We start from the raw sequence: 13896 nt of genomic DNA, 5'->3' as shown, positions 1-13896 counted from the left end.
AGCTGTCATCTTCTATGTTCTGTAACATTGCATGACTAAATTCTACTCTCTTTCCTTTGTCCCCTGCACAAAGTATTTGAAACGCTATGCCCCGCCCTTTCAAGTCATGGGCGGTTCGTGGTTGCAGAGATATAGCGATTTCAAATCGGGTCTATCTTTTTGAAACACTTTGTATTTATCATTATGACAAAATACGCCAGTATATACTCATCAATAAAGCTTTCCTAGAAGTTTTATTTCAATGTTGGCTGCTTTGTTTTTCGTGCTTTTCCAAATATTGGGGGCAATTTAATAAAAAGTACAAATGGGCAATAACAAAACTAAATCAGTCAGTAGCTAGGGCATGTTACTCAATGGAAGCAAGTATCCGGTTGCTGGGGTGTTCTTTGTTAGTAAATATCACCTTTAGTATAACCATTTGTTAAACAAATGAGTTTAGAAATGATGATAACACTTTGGTTTTTCATCTCATCAGGTTGCTCCTGTATTAAGAATTTACCACAAGTTTCTGAAAATGTTTTCTACTGATGTTTTGGAGCGGTTCCCTTGATCTTAGGTTCCACTTTCTCATTAGCATATTGGTGGCAGTATTGCAATAACTGAACTATAATGCAAGTCATATAAAATCCCCAATGGCATTATATTAAAACCACAATTGCTAATTTTAACTTTACAATGGCCCTCATTCCGAGTTGATCGCTCGCAAGGCGAATTTAGCAGAGTTGCTCACGCTAAGCCTACGCCTACTGGGAGTGTATCTTAGCTTCTTAAAATTGCGACCGATGTATTCGCAATATTGCGATTACAAACTACTTAGCAGTTTCAGAGTAGCTTCAGACTTACTCGGCATCTGCGTTCAGTTCAGTGCTTGTCGTTCCTGGTTTGACGTCATAAACACACCCAGCGTTCGCCCAGACACTCCCCCGTTTCTCCGGCCACTCCTGCGTTTTTTCCGGAAACGGTAGCGTTTTTATCCACACGCCCCGAAAACGCTGTGTTTCCGCCCAGTAACACCCATTTCCTGTCAATCACACTACGTTCGCCAGAGCGAAGAAAAAGCCGTGAGTAAAAATACTATCTTCATTGTAAAATTACTTGGCGCAGTCGCAGTGCGAATATTGCGCATGCGTACTAAGCGGAATTTCACTGCGATGCGAAGAAAATTACCGAGCGATCAACTCGGAATGAGGGCCAATATCTTTCCTCTTAGTACATACTTGGAGTATTATTATATAAGTAGTAATTTCAAAAATTAGTTTGTTTTAATTTTCTTTGGAATTGTGGTGTCAGCATTCAGTGAGTATCACATAATGATGTACCCTTTTAACATATGACCCCTCTCTGTGTGTGAACCCGTTGTAGTGCAGTGAAAAGAATGAGAAAGGCTATATGCCCATTTTTCTAAAAAGTGTTCCATTTGCCTACAAAAACGGTAGGCTACTGTACCATTTTGTGGGTTGAAACATTTGCCAGACCAGTTATTCAATTTAGTCACTTGTTCCTACTGGCTTGATAGCCTGTGTTATTATGACCATTACTGTAATCCATAAATTGACTGGCTCCATTTTGTATTTGTGTGTGACGTTCAGGCTACAAGACACTGATCTCTGTTCCTGGTCACTACTGCCACCTGCCTGTCTAAGACAGTTGTTGCTGCACTCTCCTCGCTCTTGCCACAACTTTCAGAAAGGAAGCTTGTCTGCAAGCTATATACTGCAAGCAGGAGCATGGGGAGCAGCCCATTCACACACAGAATATTGTAAATCTGGCAGAAAGTCAGAGTGTTAGACACCAAGGGGTAGAATTACAGAAGCTTATAAAAATGAGAAGTAGTAGTGTTACCCATAGCAACCAATCACAGTTTACCTATCATTTCTAGAAAATGATAGAATCTAATTGATTGCTATGTGCAACACCTCCACTCATCTGTTTAGAAGCGATAGTAAATGTGCCTCCAGATATGTAAAGTTTGGGTTCAGGTTTCAAATAGGATATTCCACACAGAACTGAACTTTCAATTTTGGGAGTAAATATCCGTTAAACATTTACTTTCCTGCCAAATAGAAATCAAAATGGAAAACATTTGAACTGTTACTTTTTTAATTTCTCTGTCTTTTGCTGCCCACAAAGGGTTAATTTATGATATCACATGGAACCTATTCAATAAAAAAATTAAAAACATTTTTAGAAAATCTTTCAATGGCCTTTTGAGCTAACTCTAGTTGCCTATCTTGCACTTGAATCTCCCCAATAGGTACACACATGGGTTCTCATTCAGACCTGGGCGCAACCGTGCGGCCACATCCAGGTGGTCTGCGCACGTGCACCGGCCGCTGTACGCATGGCCGACCTTACACGTTGCGGCCACTTCCCTGAAACATGCGGCTGCAATGTGATTGACAGGCGTGGGAGTTGCAGGGGTGGAGTTACAGCATTGCGAGGGTGGAGCCTGTAAAACGGGGGTTGCCCGGGACCGTTTTTCGGAGCGGCTGCATGACATCAAATACAGCCGCTGCGGGGAAAAATGCCCACTGACGCGCTTCCAGGGGTCAACCTTAGATCCGATGTCTCTGCAATCTAATTGCAGACGCAATCGGGGGGCGGCCTCACACATGCTGGGCGGCCCCCAGCATGTGCGGATATGAATGCAGATCTGGCTGCGTATGCAGCGATCTGCGTTCATATCTGAATAACCCCCATAGTCATATCACTGCAGCATCTGCAGACCGGCCTAACATTGCCACTTTTGTGATTCCAAAATAAGCATTATGCTAGTAAGTGACTCATTTGTAGTTGGTGAGATCATTTTTGGACATGCTCATAAATTTGGTTGAAGGCAAAAGTCACACACACTAACAGACCTATGTGTTTAAGATGCTCTGCTCTAGTGAAGAACTACCAAATATATCCAATTTGACCGTCTACATCAGTGTTTCCCAACCTCCGTCCTCAAGGTACACCAACAGTTCAGGATTTATTACTATCCATGCTTGAGCACAGATGGTCAAGTCAAAATAACTGAGCTACTACTTAAGTCACCTGTGCTCATGTATGGCTCTCATAAAAACCTGGACTTTTAGTGTGTCTTGAGGAATGCGGTTGGGAACCCCTGATTTACATATATAACTGAAGTAGAAATTGAGCACAGTCACTCTGTACTTGGGCCAAGCAACTCAATTTATGTATGTTCAGTAATATATCTTTTTTTTTTTAACCTTTCATCTTAGGCTCCTTTGGCCCAACCCGAATCTCCAACAGCTTCTGCAGGAGAAGATGTACAGTCACTTGCCGACTCCGTGGAGTCAGATCGTGAGTCTGTCTGTAGTAATTCCAATATCAACAATGGGAAAAATGGGAAAGAAAAAGAAAAGGACAAACAAAGGAAAGAGAAAGAAAAAAATAGAACTGACTCTGTGGCAAACAAGCTTGGAAGCCTCAGCAAAACACTTGGCATCAAGCTTAAAAAGAACATGGGAGGTCTTGGAGGCCTAGTGCATGGCAAAATTAGTAGAGCTAATTCAAGCAATGGGAAAAATGGGGACTCCTCCGAAAAAGTGAAGAAGTCGAAATCTCGAAAAGGTAGCAAAGAGGAGTCTGGACAATCTGCCAGCACATCGCCTTCAGAGAAAACAACCCCATCACCCACAGATAAAGCTAGTATATCTCCCATTGATAAGTTGGCAAACAGATCGTTATTAGATAATAAAACGGACCCTTGGAAATATAGCACAGATGTTAAACTCAGCCTTAATATTTTGAGAGCTGCCATGCAGGGGGAGCGCAAGTTCATCTTTGCAGGACTTCTTTTAACCAGTCACCGTCATCAGTTTCATGAGGAGATGATTGGTTTTTACTTAACCAGTGCCCAGGAACGGTTTAATGCTGAGCAGGAACAGAAGAGAAAGGAAGCTGAAAAGAAAGCTCTCCTAAACGGGTCATCCTGTAGAAAGCTGGATCAGGAAGGATTTGTGAAAGAGAAGTTGGAAACTTCCCCTCAGGATAGGGCATCACCAATCTTGCCTCAAAGCCATACCACGCAACTAGTTCTAAAACTGAAGGATCGGTCCAGCCCGACTCCTGCTTCTTATCCCTCACCCAGCAACGGTGCTAAGAAATGTGGTTCCATGCCAGTATCTGCCCATTATAGCCATACACCACCAGTCCAAAGGCAAAGTGTTATCCATTTACACGATGTCAACTCCAAGTCATCAAGCTTCCAAGATGATCCTTATAAGCCAGTGGTTGGCTCCTTAAAAACTTGCGCAACGTATCCCCAACAGAACCGTTCATTGTCCTCGCAGAGCTATAGCCCTGCTCGGTTATCAGGCATACGCACAGTGAACACAGTGGAATCCCTCTCGTATGAGAAACCCACGGAGCATAAATCTCAGACATACACAAATGGGTTTAACTCTGGCGATATTAGAGACTGCTTAGAATATGCTGACGAGGAGTCTCCTCAGACATGGTTAAACAATGACAAAAACAGTAGAGGCAGGAGCACAGGCTGCCCCATTTATTCGCTGCACCAGAGCAGGTGTAAGAAAGAGAACTGCTCTTTCTACGGACGTCCTGAGACTGAAAATTTCTGTTCTTACTGCTACAAAGAGGAGCTAAAGAGACGTGATCGGGAAAGTAAAGTGCACCGGCACTGAATTCATTTTAAAAGATCCAGACCGCTTAGAAGTATCTTTTTGTTTGTTTTTTTTGTTTGTTTTTTAAATGCAAAAATTAAGTACTAAAATCACTTTAATTGCAATGGAACAAAATAGCCAAAATTGGAGAGAGCAAGGAAGATGTGATAGTGTTGCTTGCTGTTATACAGGCCAAGCTTTAATTAGAATGCCAGGATGAAAAGGGATAAATAACCTTTGTTAGATTCTTGTCTGTAGTCATATTCATATGTTAAGCTAAACAATTAGTCATGTCACAGTCTGCGTTGTGTATGATGCTCATTAATTACTAAGGTGCCTGATTTCTTGTGTTACATTTGTTTTTTGTTTTTTTCTATCACTCAGGTAAGTAGGAAGGGTCATTTAGTACAGACATGTCGCCTACACACTGCAGAAGCAGCCAAACCAATATAAATACTATCCATTGACTAGGAGCTAGTGACATCACAGGGGTCTACGCCACAAAGTTCCCGAAGCCTCAGTGATATCGTAAGTTCCAGTTTATAGGTTCCGTATGGTTTTGCTGTGTGTAAATGACAGGTCCACTTTTAAAACAGTATGACTTAATATCAGTTTTGGTTCTGTATAACCAAAGCATCTATTTGTTTAATGCACTATTGCTTTCATACTTGTTTTGATTCCTTATATAAGAAATGTATACGTTTGTAGAGTCTATCATTTCATTTCATGTACATTTTACAGAAATGTCCTATACAGTACATGGTAAACGTCTTAGACAAGTATAGAATGTCTGCATTGTAGATTGGCTTCTAAAGCTATAACCATTCTAGACCAGAATTGTATTTAGATTCCTGTTCCGATTCTGATGAAAGGGTGGTGTATTATAGGGGAAGTGGGGGTAACGGATGTGTTGTATGCTATTCTTGTTGATATAATAGCTCACACGTTGATTTGCTGTGTTCACCGTTGCTGGCACAAGGTTCATCAGTTTCACCATAAAATAATTTGTTTGTTTAAAGCAAGAAGAATAATGATGTTCTCTTCTAATTGCAAACTGCACCCAAAACTCTAAAGTGTGGGTGTAATTAAGACCTTATACTTAGTTAGTGTTACCAAATGCAAGGTATAAGCGCATGTGGGTATAATTAATTTGGAAACAATAGCTTCAGTGTCAGCCCCATGTACATACATTGGCATTTGCCACCAGTGGGTATGAGGAGTGTATAGGTACAAACTGGCACTTGGTGGATCTAAATGCTAATGAGAAGGGCAGGGGCTTTGTACACTCTCAGCAAAGAACTGTAGAATAAGACTGGAGATTGTCTACTGGGACATTTACACCTATTGTGTAACCCACTAACATGCCAGATCCACCAATTGCTGGTAAATACAACTTTATGTGAGATCACCTAATGGCATCCAAAACTAGCTCTTCTGTTTCGGCTTGGGGAAAGCTAGCCTGTAATTATTTGCTTTAGGGAGGCAGCATTCCTTACTGTGTGGCAGGAAATGTACTGGGCAGGTTTGGTGCAGAAGGTCATGAGATCTGGATTCTGTGCTTCATAGGTCAATCTTTCTACTGGAAGTGAGTTGTTCCCCAAACACATTGTAAAACACAAATCTGATCTTACTAAAGATCTCTCACTCTATTACATTGTTAGATTAGGCCAACATCAAATACTGTTTATAGCTATTAAATTCTCCATATGCCAGTGAGTATGTATATTCTTATTTAATGAAGATTTTCCTAATTTCTGTGCTGCTTGTGTAGAGGATTTATTTCTGGCTGTCCAGAATGATGACTCCTGCCACCTAGTTGTAGCTAGTGCCAAATGCAGACAGAGCTGTACAACATTCACTGCAGGAGCTGGGAGAACACAGAATATGAATGACATTTTACATTTATACCAAATAACTTTTTATTTAAAATGTTATTTTTTGTTGATAATTCTGTATTCCAGAAATACTGATAGAGCATCACTTTGACAGCAGCTAGCATAGTGCAAATAATATAAGAGAGATCTGCTGAAATAATTTAACAGTTTCTATGGACAGATTTACTAAAGCTTCTAAAAAGAAAAAGTGTCTGTGTTGTCCATAGCAACCAGTCAAACTACACCTATCATTGTCTTTCTTGTACTATGTAAGTGATCGCACCAATCTGATTGGTTGGTATGGACATCACCTCTACTTTTTCTTCTTTGAAGCTTTAGGGGTCTATTCAATTGAAGTCGGAATTCCCGACTTGTCGGATAAACGTCAGTTTCCGACAACTTATTGTCTTAGAACAATTATATAAAAACGTGATTGCCTTTTTTAACAAATAAGGTTCAAGTTGCAGAATTAACTGCAGGTGAAAATCTGTGGAATGTATTGTGGATCCTTATATTAATGAAAAGGAATCTGATTGACCACTGAGTAGTTTGTACAGTAGCTATGTGATATCTTTAACTGACAATCTCTGTTGACAGTAACAGGATCTAAAGATGAATCATATGGTAGTATATATGGGATGTTTGTAAACAAACATCCCATATATACTACCATAAGTTTTTATATAATTGTTTAAGACAATAATGTCAGATTTTATTGGGGAATCAATTAAAGGTTAAGTTTTATGTTATTGGCACATTCAGAATTTTTCATTAATTTCACTTACTTTATTATTACTAAAGAGTGCTCCCAAAAAGAGTTTCTCTAACGTCCTAGAGGATGCTGGGACTCCGTAAGGACCATGGGGATAGACGGGCTCCGCAGGAGACATGGGCACTTTAAGATTGACTTTGGATCTGGGTGTGCACTGGCTCCTCCCTCTATGCCCCTCCTCCAGACCTCAGTTTGATACTGTGCCCAGTGGAGACTGGGTGCTTTCAGGGAGCTCTCCTGAGTTTCCTGTCAAAAAAAGTATTTTAGTTAGGTTTTTTATTTTCAGGGAGCCTGCTGGCAACAGACTCCCTGCATCGAGGGACTGAGGAGAGAGAAACAGACCCACTTCTCTGAGTTTCAGGGCTCTGTTTCGAGGGCTACTGGACACCATTAGCTCCAGAGGGATCAGTACGCAGGTCTCACCCTCGCCGTCCGTCCCAGAGCCGCTCCGCCGTCCTCCTCGCAGAGCCGGAAGAAAGAAGCCGGGTGAGTATGTGAGGAAAAGACTTCAAAGGCGGCAGAAGACACCTTGCTCTTCATAGAGGTAAAGCACAGCAGTGAAGCTGTGCGCCATTGCTCCCATTCACCTCACACACATCGGTTACTGTAAGGGTGCAGGGCACAGGGGGGGGGGGCGCCTTGGGCAGCAATATAAACCTCTCCTGTGGCAAATGTACATATATACATGTACAGTTGGGCACTGTACATGTATATAAAGAGCCCCCGCCATGTTATTAAGAATTTTGAGCGGGACAGAAGCCCGCCGCCGAGGGGGCGGGGCTTCTCCCTCAGCGCCATTTTTCTCCACAGCACCGCTGAGAGGAAGCTCCCCAGACTCTCCCCTGCTTGATACACGGTGAAAGAGGGGTTTAAAGTAGAGGGGGGGGGGGGCACATAATTGGCGCATATACATACTTAAAAAGCGCTACTGGGTGAACATTCTGTGTTTTTTCCTGGGGCATATAGCGCTGGGGTGTGTGCTGGCATACTCTCTCTCTGTCTCTCCAAAGGGCCTGGTGGGGAACCTGTCTTCAGAAAAGAGCTTCCCTGTATGTGTGTGGTGTGTCGGTACGCGTGTGTCGACATGTCTGAGGTTGAAGGCTCACCTAAGGAGGAGGGGGAGTGTATGAATGTAAGGTCTCCGTCGGCAGCGCCGGCACCTGACTGGATGGATATGTGGAATGTTTTAAGTGCTAATATTAATTTATTGCACAAAAGATTAGACAAGGCTGAAGCTAGGGTACAGTCAGGGAGTCAACCCATGTCTGTCCCACTGTCGCCGAGACCTTCGGGGTCTCAGAAGCGCCCGCTATCCCAAATAGTTGACACAGATACCGACACGGATTCAGACTCCAGTGTCGACTACGATGATGCAAAATTACAGCCAAAAGTGGCTAAATGTATTCGATATATGATTATTGCAATAAAAGATGTTTTGCATATCACAGAGGAACCCCCTGTCCATGACACAAGGGTACACATGTATAAGGGAAAGAAACCTGAGGTCACCTTTCGCTCCTCCCATGAGCTGAACGAATTATGCGAAAAAGCGTGGGAAACTCCAGACAAAAAACTGCAGTTTCCCAAAAGGATTCTTATAGCGTATCCTTTCCCGCCAAAGGACAGAATACGGTGGGAATCCTCCCCTAGGGTAGGCAAGGCTTTGACACGCTTATCAAAAAAGATAGCGCTCCCATCCCAAGATACGGCTACCCTCAAGGATCCTGCTGACCGCAAGCAGGAGGTTACCTTGAAGTCCATTTACACACATTCTGGTACGTTACTCAGACCGGCAATTGCGTCGGCCTGGGTTTGTAGTGCTGTAGCAGCATGGACGGATTCCTTATCGGCGGATATTGAGACCCTTGATAAGGATACCATTTTAATGACCCTAGGGCATATAAAAGATGCTGTCTTATATATGAGGGATGCTCAAAGAGACAATAGTTTACTGGGTTCCAGGATAAACGCTATGTCTATTTCTGCTAGGCGAGTCTTATGGACCCGACAGTGGACAGGTGATGCCGACTCAAAGAGGCATATGGAGATTTTGCCTTACAAGGGTGAGGAATTGTTTGGAGAGGGCCTCTCGGACCTCGTCTCCACAGCTACGGCAGGTAAATCGAATTTTTTGCCTTTTCTTCCCTCACAATCTAAGAAAGCGCCTCATTATCAAATGCAGTCCTTTCGTTCAAATAAATGCAAAAGATCGTCCTTTCTTGCCAGTGGTAATGGCAGAGGGAAAAAGCTACACAACACAGCTAGTTCCCAGGAACAGAAGTCCTCCCCAGCCTCTGCAAAATCCACCGCATGACGCTGGGGCTCCCCTGAGGGAGTCCCCTCCAGTGGGGGCACGTCTTCGACTTTTCAGCCACATCTGGGTTCACTCACAGGTGGATCCCTGGGCAATAGAAATTGTTTCCCAGGGATACAAGCTGGAATTCGAAGAGGTGCCTCCTCGCTGGTTTTTCAAATCGGCGCTACCGACTTCTCCCCTGGAAAGGGAGATAGTGTTACATGCGATTCACAAATTGTGTCTTCAACAAATGGTGGTCGAGGTTCCCCTGCTTCAAATAGGGAAGGGATACTACTCAACTCTGTTTGTTGTCCCGAAACCGGATGGTTCGGTCAGACCCATTTTGAATTTAAAATCCCTGAACCTTTACTTAAAACGGTTCAAGTTCAAGATGGAATCGCTCAGAGCTGTCATCGCCAGCCTGGAAGGGGGGGATTTTATGGTATCTCTGGACATAAAGGATGCATACCTGCATGTTCCCATATATCCTCCTCATCAGGCGTACCTGAGATTTGCGGTACAGGATTGTCATTACCAATTTCAGACGTTGCCGTTTGGGCTTTCCACGGCCCCGAGAATTTTCACCAAGATAATGGCGGAAATGATGGTGCTCCTGCGCAAGCAAGGTGTCACAATTATCCCGTACTTGGACGATCTCCTCATAAAAGCGAGATCACGGGAGAAGTTGCTGAGCAGTGTATCACTTTCACTGAAGGTGTTACAGCGACACGGCTGGATTCTCAATATTCCAAAGTCGCAGCTGGGCATGATTCTGGACACAGACCAGAAAAGGGTTTTTCTTCCGATAGAAAAAGCGCAGGAACTCATGACTCTAGTCAAGAACCTGTTGAAGCCAAGTCCAAGTCATTGCACTCAAGTCCTGGGAAAAATGGTGGCGACATACGAAGCCATTCCCTTCGGCAGGTTCCATGCAAGAACCTTCCAATGGGACCTATTGGACAAATGGTCCGGGTCACACAGGGAAGAAATTTCCAAGGCCTTTGGTCAAGTCAAGAGACTTGTCTTCACATCAACATCCTGGAACTAAGGGCCATATACAACGCCCTACGTCAAGCGGAGACCGACCAGTTCTGATCCAGTCAGACAACGTCACCGCAGTAGCTCATGTAAACTGCCAAGGCGGCACAAGGAGCAGAGTGGCAATGGCGGAAGCCACCAGAATTCTTCGCAGGGCGGAGAAACATATAAGCGCACTGTCAGCAGTGTTCATTCCAGGAGTAAACAACTGGGAAGCAGACTTTCTCAGCAGACACGACCTGCATCCGGGAGAGTGGGGACTTCATCAGGAAGTCTTCGCACAGATTGCAAGTCGGTGGGGACTGCCCCAAATAGACATGATGGCGTCCCGTCTCAACAAAAAGCTACAAATGTATTGCGTCAGGTCAAGAGACCCCCAGGCGGTAGCTGTGGACGCCCTAGTGACACCGTGGGTGTTCCAGTCGGTCTATGTATTTCCTCTTCTTCCTCTCATACCCAAGGTGTTGAGAATAATAAGAAAAAGAGGAGTGAGAACAATACTCATTGTTTCGGATTGGCCACGAAGGACCTGGTATCCGGATCTGCAGGAAATGCTCACAGAAGATCCGTGGCCTCTTCCTCTAAGACAGGACCTGTTGCAACAGGGTCCCTGTCTGTTCCAAGACTTACCGCGGCTGCGTTTGACGGCATGGCGGTTGAACGCCGGATCCTAGCGGAAAAAGGTATTCCGGATGAGGTCATTCCTACGCTAATAAAGGCTAGGAAGGACGTGACATCGAAACATTATCACCGAATATGGAGAAAATATGTTTCTTGGAGTGAGGCCAGGAATGCTCCTACGGAAGAATTCCATCTAGGCCGTTTTCTTCACTTCCTACAAACTGGAGTGAATTTGGGCCTAAAATTAGGCTCCATTAAAGTTCAGATTTCGGCCTTATCCATTTTCTTTCAAAAGGAATTGGCCTCTCTGCCTGAAGTACAGACTTTTGTGAAGGGAGTACTGCATATTCAGCCTCCTTTTGTACCTCCGGTGGCTCCTTGGGACCTTAACGTGGTGTTAAGTTTTCTTAAGTCACATTGGTTTGAACCACTTAAAATAGTGGAGTTGAAATATCTCACTTGGAAGGTGGTCATGTTGTTAGCCTTGGCTTCGCCTAGGCGAGTTTCGGAATTAGCGGCTTTATCACATAAAAGCCCCTATCTGGTTTTCCATATGAATAGAGCGGAATTGCGGACCCGTCCTCAATTCCTACCTAAGGTGGTCTCATCCATTTCATATGAACCAACCTATTGTCGTGCCTGTGGCTAAACGTGACTTGGAGGATTCTGAGTCCCTTGATGTGGTCAGGGCTTTGAAGATTTACGTGGCCAGAACGGCTAGGATCAGAAAAACAGAAGCACTGTTTGTCCTGTATGCAGCCAACAAGGTTGGCGGCCCTGCTTCAAAGCAGACTATTGCTCGCTGGATCTGTAACACGATTCAGCAGGCGCATTCTATGGCAGGATTGCCGTTACCAAAATCGGTTAAGGCCCATTCCACTAGGAAGGTGGGCTCGTCTTGGGCGGCTGCCCGAGGGGTGTCGGCACTACAGCTGTGCCGAGCTGCTACTTGGTCGGGGTCAAACACCTTTGCAAAGTTCTATAAGTTTGATACCCTGGCTGAGGAGGACCTCCTGTTTGCTCAATCGGTGCTGCAGAGTCATCCGCACTCTCCCGCCCGTTTGGGAGCTTTGGTATAATACCCATGGTCCTTACGGAGTCCCAGCATCCTCTAGGACGTTAGAGAAAATAAGATTTTAAACCTACCGGTTAATCTTTTTCTCGTAGTCCGTAGAGGATGCTGGGCGCCCGTCCCAAGTGCGGACTACTTCTGCAAGACTTGTATATAGTTATTGCTTTCATAAGGGTTATGTTATAGTTTCGTCGGTTTTGGACCGATGATATGTTGTTTTTTCATACTGTTAACTAGATAGTATATCACAAGTTATACGGTGTGATTGGTGTGGCTGGTATGAATCTTGCCCTTAGATTAACAAAAATCCTTTCCTCGTACTGTCCGTCTCCTCTGGGCACAGTTTCTCTAACTGAGGTCTGGAGGAGGAGCATAGAGGGAGGAGCCAGTGCACACCCAGATCCAAAGTCTTTCTTAAAGTGCCCATGTCTCCTGCGGAGCCCGTGTATCCCCATGGTCCTTACGGAGTCCCAGCATCCTCTACGGACTACGAGAAAAAGATTTACCAGAAGGTTTAAAATCTTATTTTTTTTGTCTGTCTTTCTCACTTTAAATTGTAGTTGTCTACAAAATAATTGGGAGCACCACCAATCGGATACTGTTCTTTATTGAAGCTAATGGGCCCTACACACTGGCAGATAATACTGAAAGATATAAACGATTTTGTTCATTAATGAACAAGATACCATTCATATCTGTCAGTGTGGAGGCACCAGCGATGAACGATGCCTCGGCCTCGCGCTCGTTCATCGCTGGTGCCCCGTGCATACAGGCCCATATGGACAAGATCGTCCATATTGGCCTGCACTGCTATGAAGCCGGGTGACGGGGGGAGTGAAGAAACTTCACTCCCCCCGTCACTGCCCCCCCACCGCCGGGTCGCCCGTCGACCGTATCCGCCGCCAGGCAGCTTGGTGGCGGATCTATCAGTGTGTAGGGCCCATAACAGTTTGGATATTGGTCATTATATAATTATACAATTATTGATATAAATTATTGCCCTCGGCTACTGCGGATCCACAATCCCTTGTTGCTAAATTTTTCAAACACAGCCTGTGAGATGGAAGTCAGGAACTGATTGGTTGAATCTTTATCACCATGCTATTTATCACTCTCCAAGGCTTGATAAATAGGGGCGATAGCCAGGCCAGGCAATGCAGCCTCTTCATTCACCAGGAGCCAGGGACTTAGCTGACACAGGACTCTCTACATACATTTCACACGGATGCCTAAATCCTCACACTCAGCCGCTCCTATTAAAAAAATGGCGGCAGACCACCTGACAGTGTAGCCAGGCTGCGCTGTCAGGTGTCAACCTTATTTCGATGCATCCGCAATTTCACTGTGGACGCATGATCAGACGCAATTCTGGACGCAGCCAATCAGAATCAATTAAACATTCATGTAGCTGCTTCTAGAAGATAATAGATAAGAGGGGGGTATTCAATTATACTCCACTGAATATTCAACCATGGCCGTTTTCGACCGTTTTGAAGGCATTTTCGGCAATGCCTTTTGACCTTGTTTTTTAAGTGAAAAAGCATTGGCGAAAAATGCCTCAAAATTGTCAAAAATGGCCCACGTTTTTC

The 13896-nt window shown here is 44.2% G+C and overlaps 1 protein-coding gene and 1 long non-coding RNA gene across 2 annotated transcripts in view; one reads left to right on the top strand and one right to left on the bottom strand.

Annotated features, from left to right (window-relative positions):
* The window catches only part of OTUD7A (OTU deubiquitinase 7A), a 461376-nt gene extending 454987 nt beyond the window's left edge, over positions 1-6389 (top strand). The window contains exon 14 of the mRNA XM_063926250.1: positions 3228-6389. Coding sequence (XP_063782320.1) covers positions 3228-4655 — 1428 coding nt within the window. The 3' untranslated portion in view covers positions 4656-6389. The remainder of the gene's footprint in view (positions 1-3227) is intronic.
* Positions 1-13896, bottom strand: part of LOC134932130 (uncharacterized) — a 139880-nt gene that overhangs the window by 26991 nt on the left and 98993 nt on the right. The window lies entirely within an intron of this gene.

Source organism: Pseudophryne corroboree, chromosome 6 (assembly GCF_028390025.1).
Source record: "Pseudophryne corroboree isolate aPseCor3 chromosome 6, aPseCor3.hap2, whole genome shotgun sequence".
Classification (NCBI taxonomy): domain Eukaryota; kingdom Metazoa; phylum Chordata; class Amphibia; order Anura; family Myobatrachidae; genus Pseudophryne; species Pseudophryne corroboree.
The sequence above is the reverse complement of the archived record's forward strand: the minus strand, read 5'-3'. Positions and strand labels throughout refer to the sequence as shown.